Source organism: Onychomys torridus, chromosome 3 (genome assembly GCF_903995425.1).
Source record: "Onychomys torridus chromosome 3, mOncTor1.1, whole genome shotgun sequence".
Classification (NCBI taxonomy): domain Eukaryota; kingdom Metazoa; phylum Chordata; class Mammalia; order Rodentia; family Cricetidae; genus Onychomys; species Onychomys torridus.
The window spans coordinates 87,285,905-87,309,572 of NC_050445.1; the positions used below are offsets into that span (position 1 = coordinate 87,285,905).

The 23,668-nt window shown below is 43.5% G+C and overlaps 1 protein-coding gene across 1 annotated transcript; it reads right to left on the reverse strand.

Annotated features, from left to right (window-relative positions):
- Positions 1–8,124: 8,124 nt before the first annotated feature.
- Lmod3 (leiomodin 3) lies at positions 8,125–20,514 on the reverse strand. Its single transcript, XM_036181887.1, has 4 exons — positions 20,041–20,514; positions 15,234–16,598; positions 9,874–9,967; positions 8,125–8,153 (listed from the first exon to the last, which is right to left on the reverse strand). Exons 1-4 carry the CDS (start codon positions 20,332–20,334, stop codon positions 8,125–8,127), a joined length of 1,782 nt encoding a protein of 593 aa, XP_036037780.1. The 5' UTR covers positions 20,335–20,514.
- Positions 20,515–23,668: the final 3,154 nt, after the last annotated feature.

The following is a 23,668-nucleotide window of genomic DNA, read 5'->3' on the forward strand; positions in this document are numbered from 1 at the left end:
TGGTTTTTAAATAGATGAGAGCATCTAGAAAGAAAGAAATGAGTGTGTGTTTTATTAATTCCTTAAGAGCTCAAAGAGGACAGCAGTAGTTGATCTTTTGAGCCTGCAAAGCTTCCCTAGAGGACCACACCAAGTGAGTTTAAACGGCTCCTGTGACTCCTAAAGTTGTGCACAGGAACTGTGGCAGCCAGACACTAAATAGATATTAGAGTTAGCATGGTGTGGGCATACATATTTCATTGCATCCATCTCTTTGCTGCTCATCTACTTAGAAATAGATGATGAGAAATGGGTGTTTCCCAGTTTACTGATTTCATAGATGAAACAGAAAACACTTAGGTTTTCCAGTCATTGAAAAGAGAACTGATATAGTTTTTCCAAAGAGCCCCTCTGTGTGTTCTAAACATCCATGACCATTTTGGCAGCTTTGATGTCTTATGGTTTAGTTTCAGCCAATCTGAAGCCTCATCTTTAGCTCAGAGCTTCAGACCTGGTTTAGAATCTGTGGCATTAACCAAACAGGAAGAATAAAATTTATCAAGCGCATTTTAGTGAAACTTTTATCAATGCATGTCAACTCATTGTATTAAATATCTAAGAAACTTGGTGGTAGCCTGGAAAAACTTAAAATCACACCACACAACTAATATTAATGCTACCTTGTATTTTAAAAGCTGTTTAATAAAACCTTAGAACGTATCTATTTGAAGCTAGAAAAACAACTGAAGCCTGTCAGTGTCTTAAACCTGCCATGGGTTTTATACACATTTAAGCCCCTTGCATTTTCTATGTGATCTATTTTGACTGTCATGAACTTGCAGGAAGTGATAACTTGAATTTTTTTTTTTTTTTCAAGACAGGGGTTCTCTGTGTGTAGTCCTGGCTGTACTGGAACTCACTTTGTAGACCAGGCTGGTCTCGAACTCACAGAGATCCACCTGCCTTTGCCTCCTGAGTGCCGGGATGAAAGGCGTGCGCTCCCACTGTCCGGCAATAACTTGAGTTTTTAAAAGATACTCATTGCAATTTCTAATGGCCAGTGATTAGGTCTGGAGCGATGACATCTTAGGTTCTTTTCCTGTTGCTGTGATGAAATACTCTGACACATGAAGTAGAATAAGGTAGACAAAGACCAATTATTAGATACTGATTTGTTGATTTCTTTAGCGGTTTACCTAAAGCACTGTTTGTACTGCCAAGCATGATTTTGCGACCTGGAACAGACTGGCCTGGAGAAAGGGCTGAACCAATGGGTCACAGCCCTTGACAACCTGCAGACCGCCACACACGCTTTGGTCAAACGTCTCTCGCTTGTCCTCTCCCTTGTCCTCTCCCTCTTTGCGGTTTCAGAGAATACAATGAGAATGCAGACTGGACCCAGGACGGAGGCTTTCAGGAGCTCTCCTGGCTGCAGCCCACTGGGGACATCTCCCCTTCCACCCAGAAAGGTTCCTGCAAAAGTGACCCAAGGAAGAAAGGGTTGTTCTAGCTTACAGTTCACGGAGGGTACAGGCAGTCCATCCAGGTGGGGGAGTCAAGGCAGGAGGAGCCTACATTGGCTCAACATACTACATCCACAGTCAGGAAGCAAGGAGTCATGAGTGCATGCTGCTGCCCTTTCCATGTCCCAGCCAGGGAATGGTGCCACCCACAGTGGGCAGGTCTTCCCACTTTAATGCAATCAAGATAATCCCCCACAAGTATACTCAGAGGTCTGTTTCCCAGGTGATTCTAGATTCTGTCAAGTTGGTAATTAACACCATCCATTATAGAAAATGACAGAAAAATGTGGTGTATAAATATTGCATTTTTTAAATTTGCATTTATTTATTTTGTGCATGTGGAGGTCAGAATACATTTGGTAATCAGTTCTCTCCTCCTGTGTGGGTTCTGGAGGCTGAACTCAGGTGCTCAGCCTTGGCAGCAAGCATGCATACCTGTCGAGCCATCTCCCTGTCCCTAACATTGCCTTTTAAAAACAAGTTATAATCTCCAGTTAAGATCTTCAGGGTAGGGGAATTAGATTAAAGAAAAATGATAATAATAATAAAAAAGCATAGTGAGAACTACTTCCTCTGTGTGTGTGTATCTCTCTCTCAACCTTGATCTGATCCCTGGAATCCACATAAAGGTGAAAGGAGAGGACTGGTTCCATTGAGGGTGCCTCTGACCTCTATGTGTGTCATGTGTGCTCGCGTGCACACACACAAACACACAGATAAAAACAAAATAACACTTCAAAAGGTGATAACAAGGCTATTAGCTATTGACTATTATAAAAATTACTTAATTGGAAACTACATAAATTTGTCTACTTTTGTATTCACTATCTTAAAAACAAAACAGAAAAGAAAGCCCATATTTTTTATAGTTTGTTCTTCCTATGATGTACTGTTTCTAGTTCTTCCATTAGAGCAGCATCTCTGAACCTGTGGGTCATAACCACTTTGGGGGTCAAATGATCCTTTCACAGGGGTTGCCTAAGACAATCAGAAAACACAGATATTTATATTAAGATTCATAACAGAAGCAAAATTACAGTTATGAAGTAGCAACAAAAATAATTGTATGGTTTGGAGTCACCACAGTATAAGGAACTGTATTAAAGGGTTGCAGCATCAGGAAGTTTGAGAACCTCTGCATTAGAGACATCCTCTCCCAGCCTGCTTTGCCTGCACTACATCATCTATTGGCCACAAGAGGCAAAGGGAAGAGAAGCAAAGTGTTGCTTTTTGCCTCGGGTAAAGAAAGCAGAATGTTACCAAAACTTGATTTCCTAATACCTGTGTTCTCATCACTTTTTCTTTTAAAGCTTGATTACTTTAGAGGTTTTATTACAGTATCTTAGATTGTGTGCATCTCCTAACTATAATGCATAACTAAGAACTGTGGAGACTTGGGGATAGGGATAGGACTTGGAGATGTCAGGAATGGTTCTACAGAGGAGAGAGAAAATGGCTGGGAAATCGGACAGGACCTTCACAGATGGTGGGGTGTCTCGGGTTTTTCTGTGGAAAAGTTGGAGAGGAGAGACACTTGGGTGTGTAGAGTATGTTCTATCAAGAGCGATACACGACTTGTGAGGTAAGAGAGTGGATTGGTTCACCAGGTGACAGAGCATCTTGAAACAGGGTGAGGTGTTTAATACTGTAGATATACTTCCTTTAGAGGGGTTTTGAAGAGACTCAGGTTAAACTCTGTGTGTGTGTGTGGGGGGGGGGTGTATACGTGTGTATGTGTAAAACCCAAAACCTTGCCAATCACTGTATTATTTACCACCCTCCCCCACCTTTTCACCTGTAAAACAGCATGTTGTCTGTAGCTGTCCCTAAGTATGGACACTTAGGAGTCCAATCACCGCAGGAGACTTTTATATGTGAAAGATTTGCTTTTCTCCTGACTTTTCCTGGCGACACATGGTCTTCTCCACAGCCTCTTGCTTGCATGCTTTGCTCTGAACAGACACCTGTCTCAGAAGAATACTTCAAGACAGCAGTGGAGTCCGCAAGGGGGAACACTGAGCAGAGTCGGTAGGCTAGGCTAATTAATCTTCACTGACGGCGTAATTGGGTTTAGAATTACCTAGGAGACTCACCTCTGGGCACGTCTTTGGGGGACCTTCCAGAGAGGCTGAACTGGATGTGGATGGCACCATTATGGCCTGGGGTGCTAGGCTGAACATTACGGGAAGATACCACTGAATACCACATCCATTTCCCTCTGCTTCCTGTGGCCAATGTGACCAGCTGCCTCAGGTTCCTGCCGCCATGCCTCCCTCTCCATGATGGACTGCACCCTCAAACCAGAAGCCAAAGTCAACCGTTCCTCTCGTAAACTGCTGTGGCTGGGTATTTTGTTACAGCAGGGAGACAAGTACCGGTAGAGTGAGACCGGAGGTTTTCACTGGTTCTCCGGAGAACTAGCCACCGATCCGGAAGGGCCGGGCGCTCACTCCACCCTTCACATTCACCTTTCCACGTGATTTATTACCCTTAAGATGCCATGCGGTGGCTGACACGGCGAAGACGGAAGGAGAGAGAATCGGGAGTGGGAGTATAGTCAACAGTCAACACTTCCGTCAGATTTATTGTGATTTACCAGAAGAAAGCAACAGTTAAGTGTGTACCAAATTTGTTAACTTCTGCTTCTAGAAGCATTACTCTACAAGTTTCACCCAACTCAGTCAAACTCTTAGAGCTGGAACCTATTGCCTCTGAACGCTGAGACTCCATACCCTTCTCCTCACGGCCCAAACAATCCCCAGCCTGGATGGAGCCACGTTCCCAGTTGGTCACCTGCACTGTTAGTGAGACAGCCTCCAGCTCACATCTTGTTCTCCTAGATGATCCTGCTGCCTCTCAGGCCAGTTCCTTTGGCAGCTGCACCTGTGGTTTAAGCATTTGAAGGAGAGAACATGAATTCTGGAAGTTTAAGGGCTTTGCAGCCAAAAAAAAGAAAAAAAAAAGAAAGAAAGAAAATCATAAAACTTACATGTCTTGGAGGATGCAGAAGGCATTAGAAATGTTGGCAACAGAACTCTCCAAAATTATGATAAAGGCAAGCCAACCAAAGCCACTATTATTGGGCATTGACCAGTGTCATGGGTTATTCTAAGATCTGTGAGCCTGTGGTGAAGTAGATCATAGAAACGAGAAGTGTAGAGCCTGGTACCAGCATTTACTAGCTGGTTGGTGGGTGCTGAGCATCATTTTCCTCAGCTCTAAAAATGACAGTAAGAATTTCCAGTCCATAGTGTAAATGATCAAGCTACATAATGGGGGTGAGTCTAAAACATTATCTCACTGTGTCCTACCTCAGCCTTGCAAGGAGGGTACGGGCTCTGAGAAGACAGTGACTTCCCTGAGGTCACACAGCTGGAACTGCTGGTAAGATGGCTATGCTGTGGAGAACAGCTCTTGCAGAGGATCAGAATTCACTTCCCAGCACCCATGTTAGGCAGTTCAGCCTAACTCCAGCTCCAGAGCATCTGACACCCTCTTTTGGCCTCTGCAGGCACCCACACTCACGTACACATACACCCCCCCCCACACTAATATAATATATATATATATATATATATATATATATATATATAATGAAATTGTGTGTGTGTGTGTGTGTGTGTGTGTGTGTGTGTGTGTGTGTGTTCTACGGGCTGAGGAGATAGCTTCATTAGTAAAGTGCTGGTGGGAACTCACAGAGACAGCTGACCTGAGCTTGTGGGAACTCACTGACTCTGGACCAACAGCTGTGGAGCCTGCATGGGACCAACCTAGGCCCTCTGCATGTGTGTGACAGTTTTGTAGCTTGGTCTGCTTGTGGAGCTTCTAGCAGTGGGATCAGGACCTGTCCCTGTCACACAGAGCTGGCTTTTGGGAACCCAATCCCCAAGCTGGGCTGCCTTGCCCAACCTTGATGCAGGGGGAGGAGCTTGGTCCTGCCTCAAGTTGATGTGCCATGCTTTGTTGACTCCCATAGGAGGCCTGCCCCTTTCTTAATGGAGATGGAGGAGGAGTGGATGGGGGAGGGTTGAAGAGAGGTGAGGGGAAGGTATGGGAGGTGAGGAGGGAGGGGAAACTGTGGTCAGTATGTAAAATAAATGAAAAATAAAATAAAAAAAGCAAAGTGCTTGTGTGGCAAATGAGTTAGATCTCCACAGCCACATAAAAAAGCCAAGTGTGATGGCACCTGCTTGTTGTCTCAGCACTGGGGAGGTAGACAGTGATCTCAGGGGTTCCTGGCCAGCCGCCCTTGACTGCTGTCAAGCTTATCAGGCTGAGACACCCTGTTTCACAAGACAAGGTGAATAGCACCCAAAGAATGACTCCTGAGGTTGGCCTCTGACATGAAAATGTGCTTACACACACACACACACACACACACACACACACACACACACACCTCTATCCTCCTTGAAGCACATTGATGTACACATGATGTACAATAAAATTTTAAAATAAAATATATTAAAAGTAAAAAATAAAAAAAATATATTTTGGTAAGCTTCACAAGTACAAAAAAAAAAAAAAAAACTGCAAAAGACACACATCAGTCCAACTCTAAATTCTACACCCAGCTTCCGTCGCATAGCAACAGCTGAAGTTCTTAAAGGGTTTTAAGTGGTGCTCTATCTTAGCAGGTGACTTGTCCGTCAAGTGTGCACTTTCCAGAAGATGCTGATGCATTGAGAAAACACTTGGAATTTGTTAACAGCTGAGCCCATTTCATCTTCCCTGCCCATGTGCATCTGTCAGTGTGATTCGACCTTGTGGGAGCTCTGTGGTTCCTTTACAGTCAGTCCTTTGTCCGTGTTCTCTGGATTGGAATGTTTCACTGTGCCCTGCCCTCCAGAGGGGACACTGGATACCCCTTTCAGGCCAAGGGGAGTCCACATGTGCCTCTGACCCTCTCCACCTCTGGTGGAGATTTCAACAGGAAGGGTGTGGCCTGTGTTACCCATGGAAAACAATAATTAAGAGCAATGAGACAAAAATACATGGAGTATATATTGAATAATTTGTAAGCTGCAACAAATAGCTTAAATGGTCTGGTCTTTGTATATGTTTGTACACACATGTGGAGGTTCTAAAATAATATTTAAAAAAGCAAAACAGGTGTGGGGCACCTGTTGCTTACGCAGAAGAAAAGGTTCTGTTCCCAGTACCCACATGGTGACTCATAGCCACCGGAAACTCCAGTTCCAGGGGATCTGATATCCTCTCTGACCTCTGTAGGCAATAGGCACACACACAGTGCACATACAAACAAGCAGGCAAAACATGCACACACATAACATAAAAATAAATAAATCTAAAAAAAATTAAAAAAAAAAAAAAAAGCAAAATGTAGCATTGGCCCACCATAGGAACCAGACTCATAATACCATGTTCCAAATAGGACCAAGCTGGCAACTCAGACCACAGGACAAAGGGTTGAGTCACTAGATAATCGTTAACTGCTTGGAAAAGAATAGTAAATCAGGCATCCTGTAGCATTGTAGCATGCTTATTTTGGAAAATTTAACCCTTTAATTCATCCACTGCAGCAAACATTTGGTGAGACACCTGGGTCTATTAGAGTTGCAAGGAAAGAAGCAGACATGCTAGGTTGTCCTTAGAGATGTCATAGCAGGGTAAGCAGAAACCACCAAGGAAAAGACTGATCGGATGTTACAAAAGCTCAAACTTGAGCTGGGTGTGGCCGACTTCAGAGATGGAAGAAGGAGTTCAAGACCAGGCCTGGACTACTTAAGATTCTGTCTGCAACAGCAGCAATGAATTTAATTAAAGGCTAAAATATCGAAGTCACAAACAGGAGAAAATCAATTCCTGTTATTACTAGGGGTTCCTTTCCGCTTAACTTGTTAGTTTAGTTGTTTTTAAGTGTATTTGGGTACACCTGAGCCAAACTTGGAGGTAAGTCCAAGATTTTTGAAGAAGAGTGTGCGAGAGGTGGACCCACCAAAGGCCACTGCATGAGAAGCGACATGGTAAGACCTACGCAGAGAAGCCTGCCTGGTTTGGGAACGGGCTGAAGGAAAAGCCTGGTTACTCAAAGGGGAGGGGAAGTCAGAGGGCTGGCCTTTGACTGACGCAAAAGAGGGAAGATGGGGAAAGAAATTCCCAAAAGGACAGAAATCAGAGAACCTGGGGAAAAAGAAGGAAGATTTTACAAATGAAGCCAAGTGTGGGCAGAGACAGAGATGAATGCTCACATCTATCATCTTCAACTCTGCCACTGCTCATGTGCCCACGAGGCTCTGGTGAGCCAGGGCCGCACGTGATGTTATCAAACTGAGATCTCAGGAAGCTTGGCAATGCTGCTCCATTGCTGACTTGGCTAGGAAGAGTCTAGATGTGCAGGTGAGTCCAAAGTGAAGTGGAGTGGATATTATAGTCACCTTGTCGGGCACAAGAACTTGGCTTTGCTCCACAGGCACTTAGCTCTGGTGAAAATTAAGCAGTGGCTGAGAATGGGAAACTTATTTCAGTGAAAGGTGCAAAGATTCTCTAGAATGGTAGGTGGTAAATGAATTGCAAAAATTTTAAGATAGATTAAAGAAAACGATGCATTGGTAAGGGAGGGGGGAGCCTTGCTTTGTGCTGGCATCAAAGTGATTGACAGTTACTCTAGGAAAATGAGCTGGTTGTTATCTAAGAAACAAGACATTAAAAACGAGAGCAAACTAAAAACTTCTTCCGGGAACAATAAATGTGAATAAAGCAAGGTAGTAGGAAGGCAGCAAGTGTGGGAGAAAAACCAGAGAGGCTATTTCTCAGCCCCACAGAGGCCACAATGCAGAAGCAGCTAGCTGGCTGGAGAGCATTTGTCTAGCATGTGCAAAGCTCTGAGTAGACACACACACACACACACACACACACACACACACACACACACACACACACACACACATTCACTCAGGCACACACACGTGCACTCACAGACACACACGCCACTTATGCCACACACATGCATACTTTGCATGGCCAGATCTAATATTTCAGTGGTACCAAATATTTGAATGTTTTCTATGACATTTAAAACTGACAAACTAATGCCTAGCCCAATTAAAGTAGGCCTAAAGTCTGGTTTACAACTGCCAGTTTTCAAGCTGTGACCCAGAGAGGAAATTTCTCTCAAACTGAAATGTATAAGCATTTGAGCAAAGTGTCTATGTTTTCCTTTATTCTTTACTGTTGACTCCATTTAGGAATCCCAGGCCAGGAGTATGTGGTACTGAGAGATTAAGCATTAAATTAAAAAAAAATTAAAAATATAAGCTGATTTGGGGGATAGGTTTAATAATTCATAAAAATACTATTTCTAAGTCTGAGAGGGAAATAGTCTGTTTTAAAGTTTTCCAAGAACAAATGATTGCCAGGTGCGTTTTTGAACATCCAATATTCTAATTTTAGAAGTTGTCTTTGTTAGGTTTCTATTGCTGTGATAAATATCACAACCAAATCTGCTTGAGGAGGAAAGGATTTATTTCACTTTACAACTTTTGACTGCATCACTGAGAGAAATCAGGGCAGGAGCTGATGCAGAGGCCATGGAAGAGTGCTGCTTACTGGCTTGCTCCCCACAGCTTATCCAGTTGACTTTCTTTCTTTCTTTCTTTCTTTCTTTCTTTCTTTCTTTCTTTCTTTCTTTCTTTCTCTCTCTCTCTCTCTCTCTCTCTCTCTCTCTCTCTCTCTCTCCCTCCCTCCCTCCCTCCTCTCTCTCTCTCTCTCTCTCTCTCTCTCTCTCTTTCTTTCTTTAAATATATACAACCTAGGACCACATGCTTAGGGATGGCACCACCCACAGTGGGCTGGAACCTCCCACATCAATCTAATCATTAATCAAGAAAATACCCCAAAGGCTTGCCCACAGACCAGACTGCTGGGGCATTTTCTCAACTGAGTTTCCCTCTTCTCAAATGACTCTAGCTTGTGCCAAGTTGACAATGAATGAATGAATGAATGAATGAATGAACAAACAAACAAACAAACAAACAAACAAACAAGCCACCCAACCAGGACAGGGATATTAGCTTAAAAAAACCCACAAGACATCAAAATTATGTATAAATTTTTACCTCATTGTTGCCCCAAATCCACAAAAACTTTCATTTCTCTTTTGTAAAACGAACCTGGTGAGGTCTTGTTTGACTGACCAAAGACAAACACACCTTTGTGCCAGCCGTCATGGTATTACCACTGCTGGTGCTCCTGGCATTTCACTGAGTCTAAGATGGAGCTGTGCGGTGCTTCTCTTCCTCCAGTAGGAGGAAGCACCTTGCAGCTGGCAGTGTTTGCAGCAGCTGGCCACAGGAGGGGCAAAACAGACCATCATTACTTCCAAGGAGCCACGTGCCTCGGGCTCACTCACGTACAGCTGCATGCACTGCAATTTCAGTAATGACAGCAGATAGGGAGCACGTGATGTGTGGAGGTAAGAAGTCTTTGCGCTGGTTTTTGAGTGTCTGTCAATCAATATAATTTCAAAAGAGAAGCTTAAAAAAAAAAACCTGAAACACTTTGAAAAGATTGCTTTATGATCTGGCTTTAAAGCAGACATTCATCCAGGGGAAAGAAGACACAGAACAGAGCAGTGGGAGCCTATGCAGAGTACGGCCTTTAAAGTGTTTTTTTTTTTTTTTAAAAAAAAAGCTTTTCATGATAGAGAGGTGCGCCAGCTCCCAGCAGCACCCCTATCTCCTCCAAAGAAGATGGATGGGCACAGAAGAACCTCCACTTGGACACTGCTTTAAATGTGGCAACACCAGCAAAACCCACAAAAAACAAAAAACAAAAAAACCCTGCCTTTCACCTCAACGGCTGCCAAGCCCCTGTCCAGACTGTAGACAGTCAGGACTGTCAGGACAGGGTGTGTGTGGGGGGGATCAATTGCCCCACTCTGCCTAGACAAGGTAGGCTGGCTTCCCAGCCTCCCCTCCTTCACCCAACGAGTTCCTACTCCACAGGAAAGTCTGGCAAATCTTCTGGGTCTGGTAGCCCAAGACTGATGCTGCCCTGAGACCTCTGTCCCCAGCAATCACAGAGGAGCATGGGGTAGCTGTCTAGGCGGCCAGTAAGTCTCTGTCATTTTTAATAGTTTCAGACGCTGCTTGCTCTGCACTCCTGCTCACTTGGGTGAAATTTATCCATCTCAGAACTCTGATGGTATTTGATGACTTGGCTAGTGAGGGGTTGGTCGCTTTTTTCCCCCTTAAAGATGTATTTATTTATTATGTATACAGAAGAGGGCACCAGATCTCATTACAGGTGGTTGTGAGCCACCATGTGGGTGCTGGGGATTGAACTCAGGACCTCTGGAAGAGCAGTCGGTACTCTTAACCTCTGAGCCATCTCTGCAGCCCCGGGTTGGTCGTTTTAACAGCAGCAGCTGAGGCTTCAGCAGCCGTCTCAGTTCTCTTCGCGTGTAAAATTCAGGCCACAGGCCTCACTTTCCTAGAGCTACTGCTAGGTCTAGTCACAGTTTTGCTAGGCACCAGACTCAGAAAAGAGATAAACTCACAGAACTGACTTCCATGTAACTTTTCACTATCCCTTTATTGAAAGGAACTCGCTTTACAATGACTGCTCTCAGTAATCAACCGCCTGTGTCTCCTGGTAGATGATTGGATAGAGAAAAAAGTGTGAAGTTTCCGTGAAGGTAGGAAAGCTTACGTTGTGAGGATCTAAGAAAATGTTTTAGGGTCTAAGGTGTATAAATACAAGTTATAAAGGTCTGAGGATATGAAAGCTTAAATATTGATAAGAAAGTGACTTAAGGTGTATAAATGCAAGTTATAGAGGTCTGAGGAAGAAAAAGCTTAAGTGCTGATAAAAAAGAGATCTAATGTGTATAAAAATGAAATATGTTTCAGATTTGTTTCTCTCACTACTCCACTGTTGTATTAAGACTCCAAAAGGCCATAGTCTTAACATTAATCAATGGAATTCTGATAAGCTAATAATCTAGCTCTGGCAGAGTACCACTTCTATTATCATAGTCACAAGCTCAAGATTTCAAATCCCCTCTGGTTGTCTTCTAAGGACAGATTTAAAGTGATTCTCATTGTGCTAAGAACATCTGTCTCATCTATATCCGTGGATAGAGGAAAGAGTGTTCATACTCTGAACCAGTTCAATTTTGGGTCCCCTATGACTCAAAGGAGTGAGTCTACTGCCTATCCTACAGTGTGGATTTCAGTGCAGATTACAAACAGTGGGAATGCTAATGTGTCTAAAACTTTCCTCTTTTTGTGAACTCAATTCTTGTAAGCTCCAGGAAGTCAACTTGGATCCACGTCAAACAGATCATCAAATGGACTCCAGATAAGTACTGTCAATCAACAGTCTAAATTTCCCCACCTACTTCCTGTTCCTGAGGGTGGGATCTCCCCCACCTTTTCCTGGTCTTGGGGACCCCCCGTCAATGACCAAGATCTAAGAAAAAATTTCCTCCTAAACTTCTTAACTTTATCTTCTGCTCTGCCATCATCATGCAGGTCCCCTCAAAATCTGCATTCCGGACAGGTTGAAAATGGCTGCCCCCAAATGGTCCAACCTCACAGACTGCTCCAACTAGGCCCGCACCTTCCTAGCTCCTAGCACTGCTGAAGATGGTCCCACAGAGCCGGGACAGCAGGTGAAACAGCCAGCTATCCAGGACTTGGCCAGCACCCCGTCTTTCTCAGGTTCCCCAAAGATGCACCCATACAACAGGAAGCAGTCTAGAGAACACGGTGCCCCATTCTTGTCTTACCTGCTACCCTTTCCTATTTCCTCACCTTTTAATAATAAACAAAAGGGAGGAATGTTAGTTTCCAGCTCGGCAGTAGCCTGCCTCTGCCGCCAAAGCAGTTAGGTCACCTGTCACCAGGTGCCTTTCTACCATCAGCTATGCGACATGCACCCCTTACAAATGCCCGCCGGGCACAGCTTGCTCTCTTGCTACTTGCTGCTGTCTTGCTTCTCTTCTTCCTCTTGTTTCTTCCCTGTCTCTCTGTCTGTCTGTCTGCCTGCCTCTCTCTCAAGTCCCCACTTCGACATGACCTCTCTCTCTTTCACTTTCTCCTTCCTGCTCCCCCGATAAACCTCCTGCACTAAGGCTGTTTCGAGTGGAGTGTTTGCTTAGTGGCAGGGCCACACCTCGGCAGGGCCCACCAAAAGGCACCCACTCCACCTTTCTTTTTTTATTCTTACAAGTGGACATTAGTCAAGTATATCCAACAGTGGAGTGATGTGCTTACACCTTGTCCTCACAGAGTACTTTGTAGGACTAAATAGAAAACGTCATAGGGCATTCTGTAGCTGAGGGGCGTGGAAAAAGATAGCCATTGCAGCCCCCGCCGGGCAACTGAAGGCAAGAGGACCTGTCAGCAACCGGAAGGCACAAAGCCATTTCAAAGCAGAAGTCAATAAGCAAGGCTGCCACTCACAAAGGATTTTCCTTCTTAGTTTCTTTTTAAGAAGAATGATGTTAGGGAGCCAGCTTGGAGTATAAAGTGTATACTGTGCATACATGCAAGCTTGAGGATCTGAGTTCAGATCCCCAGGACCCACATAAAATGCTGGGTGTGGTGGTACACTACCTGTAGCCCCAGTGCTAGGGTAGGGGCAGAAATAGGCAGATCCAAGGGGCTCATTGGCTAGATGGCCTACCTAAAATATCAAGCTCTACATTCAGTAGATGGGTCTCAAAAAATTGATGTTGAGTACCTGGAGAGTTAGCTCAATGTTTAAAAACACAGGCTATTCTTCCAGAGGACCCAGGTTCAGTTTTCAGCACCCATATCAGGTGGATCACAACTCTCTGTAACTCCAATTCCAGGGGATCAGGAGCCCTTTTCTGGCCATCAAGTTTTGAGTAGTGCATAGATATACATATAGGCAAAACATTCATACACATAAAAATGAGTAAGGTGGAGAGCAATAGGAAAAGACATCTGATGTTGACCTCTGGCCTCCACATGAGCATGAATAGGCAAGATAACCTGTGCATACACACTTTGTAAGCTCCACAAGGTTCAGCCTGTACCCAATTTATTCACTGGAATCCCCTGTCCCTTCCTCCACACTGAAAGGAACAGTTACTACAGTAATGTCAGTGAGCAGATGGAATGGGATAGTCTCAATGGAACATTCCTTCCTTCCAGAGGCTAGAGGTTTGCTCAGCTGGTCACCTGAATGCCTCTCCCTTCAACATGGATTTTAAAACTCTTGTTCCCTTTAGTCTGCTATTTTCTGACTGTATAGCATCAAGACAGCTTGAATATTGTCCATCCATAACTTCAAAGTGACAGTTTTCACAGCCAGCATCCTCACCTACCCCAGCGGAGGTCTGGCTGCCCCAGGAAGAGCAGGTGGAGACAGTCTTCTGTCCTGCCCAAAGGCAGGCAGAGGACTTCTAGAATTCTCCCCTGACACCTGTCCCAGGACCAAACCAGTGCTCTCCAAATCACAGGTGAAACCTGTGAAAACCATCTTTGATGGAGAAAATGGGACAAGGACAATACATTTCTAGAAGATTGGGAATTCAAGATATCCCTATACAAATATGTGTATGCTAGCAGTTACCTTGAGATTAGAAAGCTCAGCAAAACTGAAAAAAAAAAAACCCCACAGACTCACATAGATATTTGCTTTTCACATGCGGAAAAAAAAGTGAATCTCTATGATGAAATAATGTATTGACTATGTTGTCAACACAATCTCTTAGCTCAGTTGTAGGCAATATTTTTCTTAAATGGCAGCCAAGCATTAATCAATATTGCCTATGGGCATTGATCCTTCAGCCTGTATAACTATTACTGTAATAATGGCCAAAAAAATTCATTTCTGCAACTTAAGTTTATGGAATACAGCCAGCTACTAGTCAGCTTTATCACAGAATTCCATAGAGACTCCATGAATATTAAAAACTGAGGTATTTTAAACTCCACTGGCTCATGAAGATGGTAACCTGAGGTTTGCTGTTTGGCTGCCTGAAAAAGCAAACAGAAATGTATTTGCAGATGGTCTAGCTTCATCTTCTGATAAAGAACTGATTCCCTGTAGCTTTTATTCCAACTTCTTAGAAACGAGGCTTAGCTTTGTTTCCCCCTCATTTGTTCCTTCTAGAAGGCTCCTGGAGTCTCTAATTCTCAGTTCTATGTGCCTAGAATGGTCTGACTTTACATATGCACACCAAGGATTCAAAAATAACACACTAAATAAAAGCTTAATACCTCAAAACACCAGTGCCAGCACTTCCTGGTGGTAACTGCCAGACATGTTAGTAACCCCCCAAAGCATCTGTGTGTCCTTCACAAACTGGGGAGAGTAATTGTGCCAACCTTTTAGAATTTGGATGATTGCATGAGTCAAGCGCTCAATAAACCTTAGCTGCAAGCATTATCATCACAGAGCATATGGGGTCTATTCTTAAGAGTAACTAGTAATTTAACTCTATTGGTGTTTTCCTTTGCCTACCAATAGTTAAGACCCTGTTGCATTAAACTAACAGGGCTGGGGATATAGCTCATCCAATAGTGCACTTGCCTAGCATGTACAAAGCCCTGGATTCAACCCCCAGCCCACATAAGCCAGGCATGGTAGGGTACATCACCCTCAGCTACCTAGCAGTTTCAAGTCAGCCTGAGATACATGAGAGTCTGTCTCAAAAATAAATACAATATAAACGAGAGAGAGAGAAGAAGGGGAAGTGGGAAATACTCGTATTTCCCCCCACCTGTTCCTTACCGGTTTTAGGTAAGCAACATTGCTGTGTCGGATGTCATTCAAGAGCTGGTCTCTGGGAGTGATTTCCACCAGCGGGGGCGGCCTATTTCTCGGCACCGGCTTGAGCGTCTTGATGACATCTTTGAGGTTGGTTTTCTCCTGTGCCTCTCTGGCTTCCGGCATCCGAGATTTGCGCTGAATTCTCTTCAGCTTCACCACCCTGAAGGAGTCAGGGTCGGTCATGCACTGTGGAGGTTGCGGTGGACTTTTCATCGTTTCCTTTCTTCCACCAAAGGGGACTTCCTGAGCCGCGAGAGGCCGTCCGGATGAAGGCTGGAAAAACTCCTGCATTCTGGGATCGGGCATGGGTCCTCCCAACCTCTCCCACATCCCAGGGGGCAGCCCCAACCCATTCTCCAACATAGCTATCAGCTTTCTCTGCTCTTTAAGTTGCTGCTGCTGCTGCTCCTCTTGTCTTTTCTGCCTCCGTTTATCCTGGTTCCTGGTAAGCAGATTCGTCACCACCATTCTGGGGCCTGGAAGCTCGAAATGGTAGCCCATCTTCAGCAGAGTGTTGTTGGCCTTCAAAAGCCTTGATATTTCCATTTCGGCGTGGTGGCCCAGCATATGCCTCTGGTTGTGAAAACGCAGCTCGGTGAGAGTCTCGTTAAACTGGAGGCACCTCATGATGGCCACGATGCCCTTCCCTGTGATGAAGTTGGACTCGATATTAAGCGTGGTGATGCTCCTGTTTTCCCGCAGCATGTTGGCCAAGGCAAACGCTACACTCTCGTCCGCACCGACGTTAGCCAGACTAAAGCTTTTGATGTGTTTGTTCTTCTTCATCGCATTGACAAAGTCCAGTAACATTTCTTTGGGGATATTTTCAATGTTGTTCAGGTTGAGCTCCTTCATGTCAGGGTCGTTCTGTCTCACACGTCTCAAGCTTCCATCCAGGTCTGTCTGGTTCCCTGAAGGCCTTGCACTTACCTTCAGAAAACTGGTGTCGAGAGCTAACTTCTTAGGGTCTAATTTGGCTATTTTCTTTTCAAGTTTTTCTTTGGTCTCTGGTCTGTCTTTTTGTTCGTCTAGTGCTTTGGTAGTCAGCTGCTGACAGACGCCTGGATTGCTCTGGGTTTGTTCCTTTGCTTCATTTTTTTCATTGGCTTTTTCATCTTCATCTTCATCATCCTCTTCATCTTCATCATCCTCTTCATCTTCCTCCTCTTCATCTTCTTCATCATCATCTTCTGTTTCTTGTATATTATTGCCCCCATTAGATTCTCTTTTATTTGCAACTATTTCACTATTAAGCTTTTCTTTTAAAAACTGGGGCATGTTTTTAATGCCTTTGTCTCTTACTTCATGATGTTTTTGAGTGTTTTCCTAGAAGACAGGTATATGACAGTCAGAATACATATGGCTCAGCAGTTAAGAATATTTGCTGCTCTTCGGGAGGACCTGAGCTTGGTTCCCCAAACCCACCCATGTCTGGCTACTTACAGCTGCTCCTAACTCCAGCTCCAGTGATTTGATACCCTCTTCTGGACTCCTCAGGCACTATACGCAAATACACTAACACTGATTTCACACACCCAGGCTCCTCGAACGAACACACAATTAAAAATAAAAACAAATTTTTAAAAAATATTTTAAGCTGGGTGGTGGTGGCTCACGCCTTTAATCCCAGCACTTGGGAGTCAGAGGCAGGTGGATCTCTGTGAGTTCAAGGCCAGCCTGGTCTACAGAGCGAGTTCCAGGACAGCCAATGCTACACAAAGATACCCTGTCAGAAACCTCGTTTCAAACAAAACAAAACAAAATAGAACATTTTCAGGGATGGGGAGATGGTTCAATGGGTAAAGTACTTGCTCCACAAGCCTGAGGATCTGAGGACTTGAGTTCAAATCTCCAGTGCCCACATGAAGTAAGATGAAAGATGGGAGATAGAGACATAAGAACTTCTGGAGGCTCATGGGCCAGCTAGCCCGGCATATGTGAATAAGAGACCCTGACATAAACAAGATGAATGCTGAGGACTGACACCTGAGGCTCTCTCTCTCTCTCTCTCTCTCTCTCTCTCTCTCTCTCTCACACACACACACACACACACACACACACACACACACACACACACACACACACTTACAAACATGCACACATCCACACACATATATACATAAAAGATTTTTAAAAACTTAAATGAAGCCAGGCATGGTGGCACATACCTTTAACCTCCCAATTCAGGAGGCAGAGGCAGGCAGATCTCTGGGTCCTGGGCCACCCTGGTCTAAATAGTGAGTTCTTGACTAGCCAAGCCTACATAGAGAGACCCTATCTCAAAATTGAAACAAATAAAAACTTAAAACCATTGTAAGTGAAAAAACTCATTAGTAAATCTTGTGTATAATATCATTCAATTTATATATGTATAGGGAAAAATCTTCTGGAATTATTACCGAATTCCTGTTTTTTGCTTGTTTGTTTCTCCTGAGTCAGGAAGGTGACCCCTGGGACAACTGAGGAAGGGTCTGCTATTGTCCAGTGTTTATACTGTGTGGCTTAGGTCTTAAGTTTGCCTTGTCTTTCTGATACAGAAGACCCCGTGATAAGCAAATACAACTAAATAAGGATGGACTTTTGTAGAAACACACTTGGGGCTGTGCTCTCTCCTTCCAGACAGACACTCATCTGTTGGGTTCTTTGGGAATTGGCTCCTGGAACATTAAAATTCATGGGTGCTTAAGTCCCTCATATATATGAGATATATATACATACATATACATGTATAGACACACATATACATATAGAACCTACACACCCCTAACCCACACAAGCAGTATTTTACATTGTCTCTAGACCACCTAATGTCTATTATACAAGTAATGTAAACAGGGATGCTGTATTGTTCAAAAAATGGAAAAAAAGTCTGTATATATCCGGTCCACATGGCAAAACAAAACAAGAAAAAACTTTTTTTAGTGTTTTCAATTCACAATTGGTAGAATTCAAGGATATAGTCCCTGAGGATACACAAGTGCATTAAAACAAAACCTAGTTAATTTTGCTTTCAGAGTCTATATTTTAAAAAATAGTGTTAAAACATAGTTGGAATAGCTTGATGATACAGATTTTAAAGTCCATGTCCCAAAGCCTTTGTGTGTAGTTGAGCAGAAGTGTTTGCACTCAACAGCACTGTGTTAGAAAAGCATTTCCCTGTATGCTACAGGTAACCAGCCCTCCTAAAGTATCCACTGCTTTCATGGACAGGCACATGGCGGTTCCTGAGAATATGACATGGTGCAGGGAAGAGAGAGTAGTGGAGAAGCTAGAGTGTGTTTCTAAAACCTTGCTTTTGAACCTGCCTCCGACCAAAACGCCAATGTTTTCTACTGTCATTAATCTCTGAAGGAAGAGCCAGCCTTAAAATGGAACAGGATTAGGGTGAGATTTACAACTCTTTGCTCTGTCTGGGAAGGGAAAAGACAGTCTTTCAGGTCAGTGTTTACTAGATTCTTGTGCATCGATTACTACACTTTGCACCCATCTGTGTATCTTATAGGTGTAATTCTGAAAGCTTGGAGAAGTTTGACACACAGTAGTCTGAGCAAGAACTTAATGCTGATGATACGTTGAAGGAGTCGACAACGTAGTCCTTAAACTTCCTCCTACAACCTGCACCATCGCATTCCCCATCCTTCCCAGCAGGGGGAGTCCAATCATCAACTGTTTAATGTACACCAGGAAAGAAAAAACAAAAAAAACAAAACAAAACAAAACCCACTGGTTCTGCATCCCTCCTAAAGTGGGTGTTCAGGTGGGATTGTCTTCGAACCCACAGACCTGCAATTCTAAGAAGTCTGCAAATCACATGGTGAGCTCTAGCCTGATCAAGCCAGGGATTTATTTCCTGGAGTTCAGATGGTGTTGATGTTCACTCCTTCCTTTCATCACACCAGTGTGACAGCAATGTGATAAGATATCACACCTGTATCTAGCAGGTGGGTCTGAAGAAATCGTACTTAGGAAATCTGTCTTCTTTTTCCCCAAATCATTTGTAAGTGCAACATTAAAATCTGTGCTTTAGGACCATCAAGATGGCTCGGCAGGTAAAGGCAATTGCCACCAAAGCTGAACTATAAACACCCACACCTACCCACACCCACACCCACACCCACCCCCACACTAATAACAAAATGTAATTAAAAATTTAATTGTGCTTTATATATAGTAGGTTTGTAAAGTTCATGGCAGTTCTAGTTTTTAATATATCAAGAAAGGACTCTCTTTAAAACAGCTTCTTAGCCATCAATTTCTAAACATCATCACTGGTGCTCAATGGACAGTATGCTCACCTTCTCAGTCTTAGGTTTGGTTTAGTGTGTATGGGCAGATTTCCTCAGAACCGGGGAGTCTTTGACACTATATGTGAAATATTGTGTGTGCACAAGCAGGCTAGAGAAAGGGGGAGTAGAGGTTTTGATGAGATTCTCAAAGGGAGAAGCCAAAAAAGTCCGAACAGCTGCTTCTGGGTTATGAGTTAAAGCATTACATATCATGGCTACAGACCATGGACTCCACACAGGGGCTCCAGTGTCAGTGTTGAAAGAGAGACACTGGCAAAAAGTCATCAACTTACCCCCTTGCAATTATAGCATCCTTCAGAAAGTTATAGTATGGGGTAGGACTTGATATTATGATTTAATTTAGATGTAGTAGAATCCAAAACAGAACCACATTCTGTAGTCTTGAGAAATCACCATTGCAAAACAGCCCCTGCCAGCCCAGTCCCGGCAGCCATTTGTGTCCCACACAGATCCCTGGTTACCTCCGACTGCACAAAACTGACAGGAACTCGTTCATCCTCCAGCATGCGTCTAGAAGCCTTTTGCAGATACATGTAATCAACGAGAGACTTATGGTTGAAGTTTCCTGTAGGTGCCTTGTTGGTTTGATCTCTTTGGATCATGCCTACAGGTAGGTGGGGGTCAGGGGCCATGACTTCCATTTCCGACTGCAGCTCCTTCAGCTCTTCAGGGGACAAGTTGGCCAAGATCTCATCTTCATTAAGCTCCTCACTGAGGGTATCTTCTTGATCTGAATTTCTGCTGTGCTCCGACATGGTTTACTTTTTCTATTTGTTTCTAGATCACCAGAAAAGAAGAAATAATCCAAGATGATTAAAAAAAAAATCAGTATGCAAAAACCTCAATGTCTTCAAGTTAATGAATAATCCCAGGTCAACCCACCCTTGAGATATATTCTCCCTCAATGGTGTTTGTCGAGTTTGTTAGGAGTGACTACGGCTCAGCTCATGTGGGATCTATATTAAGCAAAGTTTTCTGGGCAGAGTCAAGTTGTGGAACTACTACATGACTCCCTTTTCGGCAACTTGAGTCAGCTGTACAAATCCACCTGACATTTCAGTCCAGCTGCTGCGCCGGACGGGAGTAGCCAGTCCCCAGAATCTGTGCAGGAATAAACTGCATTCTTTTCTAATGCCCTCCCGTGGCCGGGTCCAACTCTGTGCAGCCCCCACCCACATACTCTAGATCACCAGGGGGAGTCTCTTGGGGCTTATTTAACCAGCTCACAAAACATAAGAATGAAAATCCAGCCAGCAAATGCAGTTTTTCCTGGAATGAAAAAACAGTCTCTTAAAGGTGGAAGGTGAGCTCCCAAGCTTCGCCTCTTCTCTTCAGCAGGCTCTGAAAGCCGTACCCCTGAAGAGAACAGCTCAGCTCTTGCTATGGTATTCACCCCTGTGTAAGCGAAACTGTGCAGGCTGCCCTTATCTGCATCTAGATCCTGTGACCTGACAGATGGGGATAAGAGGCCCCTGAATTTCCATGTAAGGGAGGCTTGAGCATTTGAAAGCATTTATGTCCTTAGTAAGTGTCTATCAAAGCTAGATAAATTAAGATAAATCTGAAGAGAAATGTTTTTTGTTGTTGTAGCTTTTGTTTTCCTTCCTTCTTCCTTCCTTCCTTCCTTCCTTCCTTCCTTCCTTCCTTCCTTTCTTAAAAATCAAACCATTAAAGTACTGGTGAAAAACTATGAAAAGAATTTTTTTTAATTTGGGTGGGGCAATCATGTTTTTTTCATGTTACAAATGTACATTTACGTTGACTCAGAAATTCTACTTTTTGACATGTATCCCTCAGATATACTCCCACGCAGATGAAAGCACAAATGTATATACATTTATTGACTATATCAAGCTCTAAAACAGTGTGCATGACAGGGTATTTTTGTGGCAAAAAGTTAAAAGAATATATTTAAGTAGAAATAAAAGCCAGGTATGGTTCTGTACACCTTTAGTCTCAGTACTCAAGAGGCAGAGTCAGGCCAAACTCTATGAGTTCAAGGTTAGCCTGGTCTATAAAGCAAGTTCCAGGACGGCCAGAGCTACATTGGGAGAACCTGCCTCAAACACTACCCACCCCCCAAAATGATAAATCTAAAATTATCAGTGAGGTAGATTATTGAAAAATAAATAGGAAATGAAACATTTTAGGTGCTTTCAGAGAGGGGCATGGGTGTCGGAAGGATTGGACTGGGAAAAGACTTCACCATTATAAATCTTTTAAAAAAAATGTTTTTCTTTTGGTTTTTCAAGACAGGGTTTCTCTATGTGTAGACTTGGCTGTCCTGGAACTTGCTCTGTAGACCAGGCTGGCCTTGAACTCAGAGCTCTACCTATCTCTGCCTCCCAGGAGCTGGAATTAAAGGCACGTGCCACCACCATCTGGCTATTTTCAAACTTTGAATTTCGCAGCTCTTTACTCAGAAATACAGATATTTTTTCTACAAACCTGAAGACAACATACAAAGCTAGAGAGAAAAATACATTTTTCACCTTATTTCCCTGCTGAGAGCAATGACAATGAATGGTTTTTCTTCAGAAATAGGAACTCTATACTATGATATCCCCTCTATGGCTTTCAGCAGTTTGGACATTAAACCCAGGGATATGGCCATGGAAGCCAGTACTCTGCCCTGGGCTGTATCCCCAGCCCTGTGTTCTTTGGTTTACTGTTTGTTTTTGATATAGAGTTTTGTTGTGTGGCTTTTGAACTCACTCTGTGGTATGGCTGCCCTTGAACTTGCAGCCATCCGCTGGCCTCCGATGCCCAAGTGTCATGATGACACATCACCGCGTCCAGTCTGCTCCCTGTGTTTCCTGGTTGATAAAATCAGACTAGTTTTGAGGTAATTGCATATACTAGAACAACGTAATTTTTAAGAACTCCCTGTCAGGAACTATAGTTTACAAATTTCATAGCTCATGTAACCAGCCCTTAATTGTTACATATCTAAACTCTTTTCATTTCTTACAAGTACAAACCATTCTTCGATGAACATCTTACTAGCTACATATTTGTATATATCCAAGTTTATTTGCTTAGGGTAATTGGGTAAATTCTAAGAAGTCAAATTGCAGGATCAAAGAGTATGAACAACTCCTTGTTTTTCATATGAATGCCTAAGGGATTCCCTTAGGGTTTTTGCAATATAACCCCAGCATGAGTAAATTATATACATATGTTACTATTCCATATATATATATATACACACATACACACACACACACACACACACACACACACACACACACACACACATTCCTCTATGCTCCAGAGTTCTGCATCCAGAGTAAACGAATCAATCAATAAAAAAAAAAAATTAGAAAAAAGTGTATCTGAACATTATGTGCTTTTTTTCCTAGTCATTCTCAAACAGCTCAATGTGTCATATTTCAGGACAGCCACCGAGACAGTTAAGGAAAAACAAAAACAAGGTTAAAAAAAAAATATAAAACATTAAAAAAAAATCTTCCACAAGAGAAACCATTATATTAACAGCCATGAACAAAAGTGGCTTTAAAAATCTCAGCAATTTTCCAGAAAGCGGCCAAGAGCCCCTTAGATGGGACTGCCTGTACAGAATGGAATGTAAATAAGAGATCCCCTCAAACGAGACGATCTGCATTCTTCCAGATTATCATTTGGCTCTGATGAATGCCACTTGTTTCCACATGTCCCAGTGTCTCTGATGAGCAAGCTGATTGAGGATTACTGCAAGGAACCCTGATTCCCCTAACAGCATCTTTCAGGGGCAGGAAGTGGGTAAATCTCGGCCAGATGCTCGCAGGCACCTTACCCGCCTGCTGACAGAGAGGGTTTTGCGGGTCATATTAGCCTCCTTTGACACTGAGATGAATTAGCTGTGTTTGCTCCTCCTGGTGCTTTACAGTGGCCGCCTCAGTAGCGTCCCACATCAGCATCCAACACGCTGGCAAAAGCAAGAAGCTACCTGTGGGGACCGTCACCGGCGGCGTAACCCAACGGGTCACAGATAACTGACTTTGGATCAGAGTCTAGAGGAAGAAAGGAAACTGGCTCCCTCCTAGAAACTTCTGAATCAAGATTCTCAAAATTGGGTCTTAGAATCTG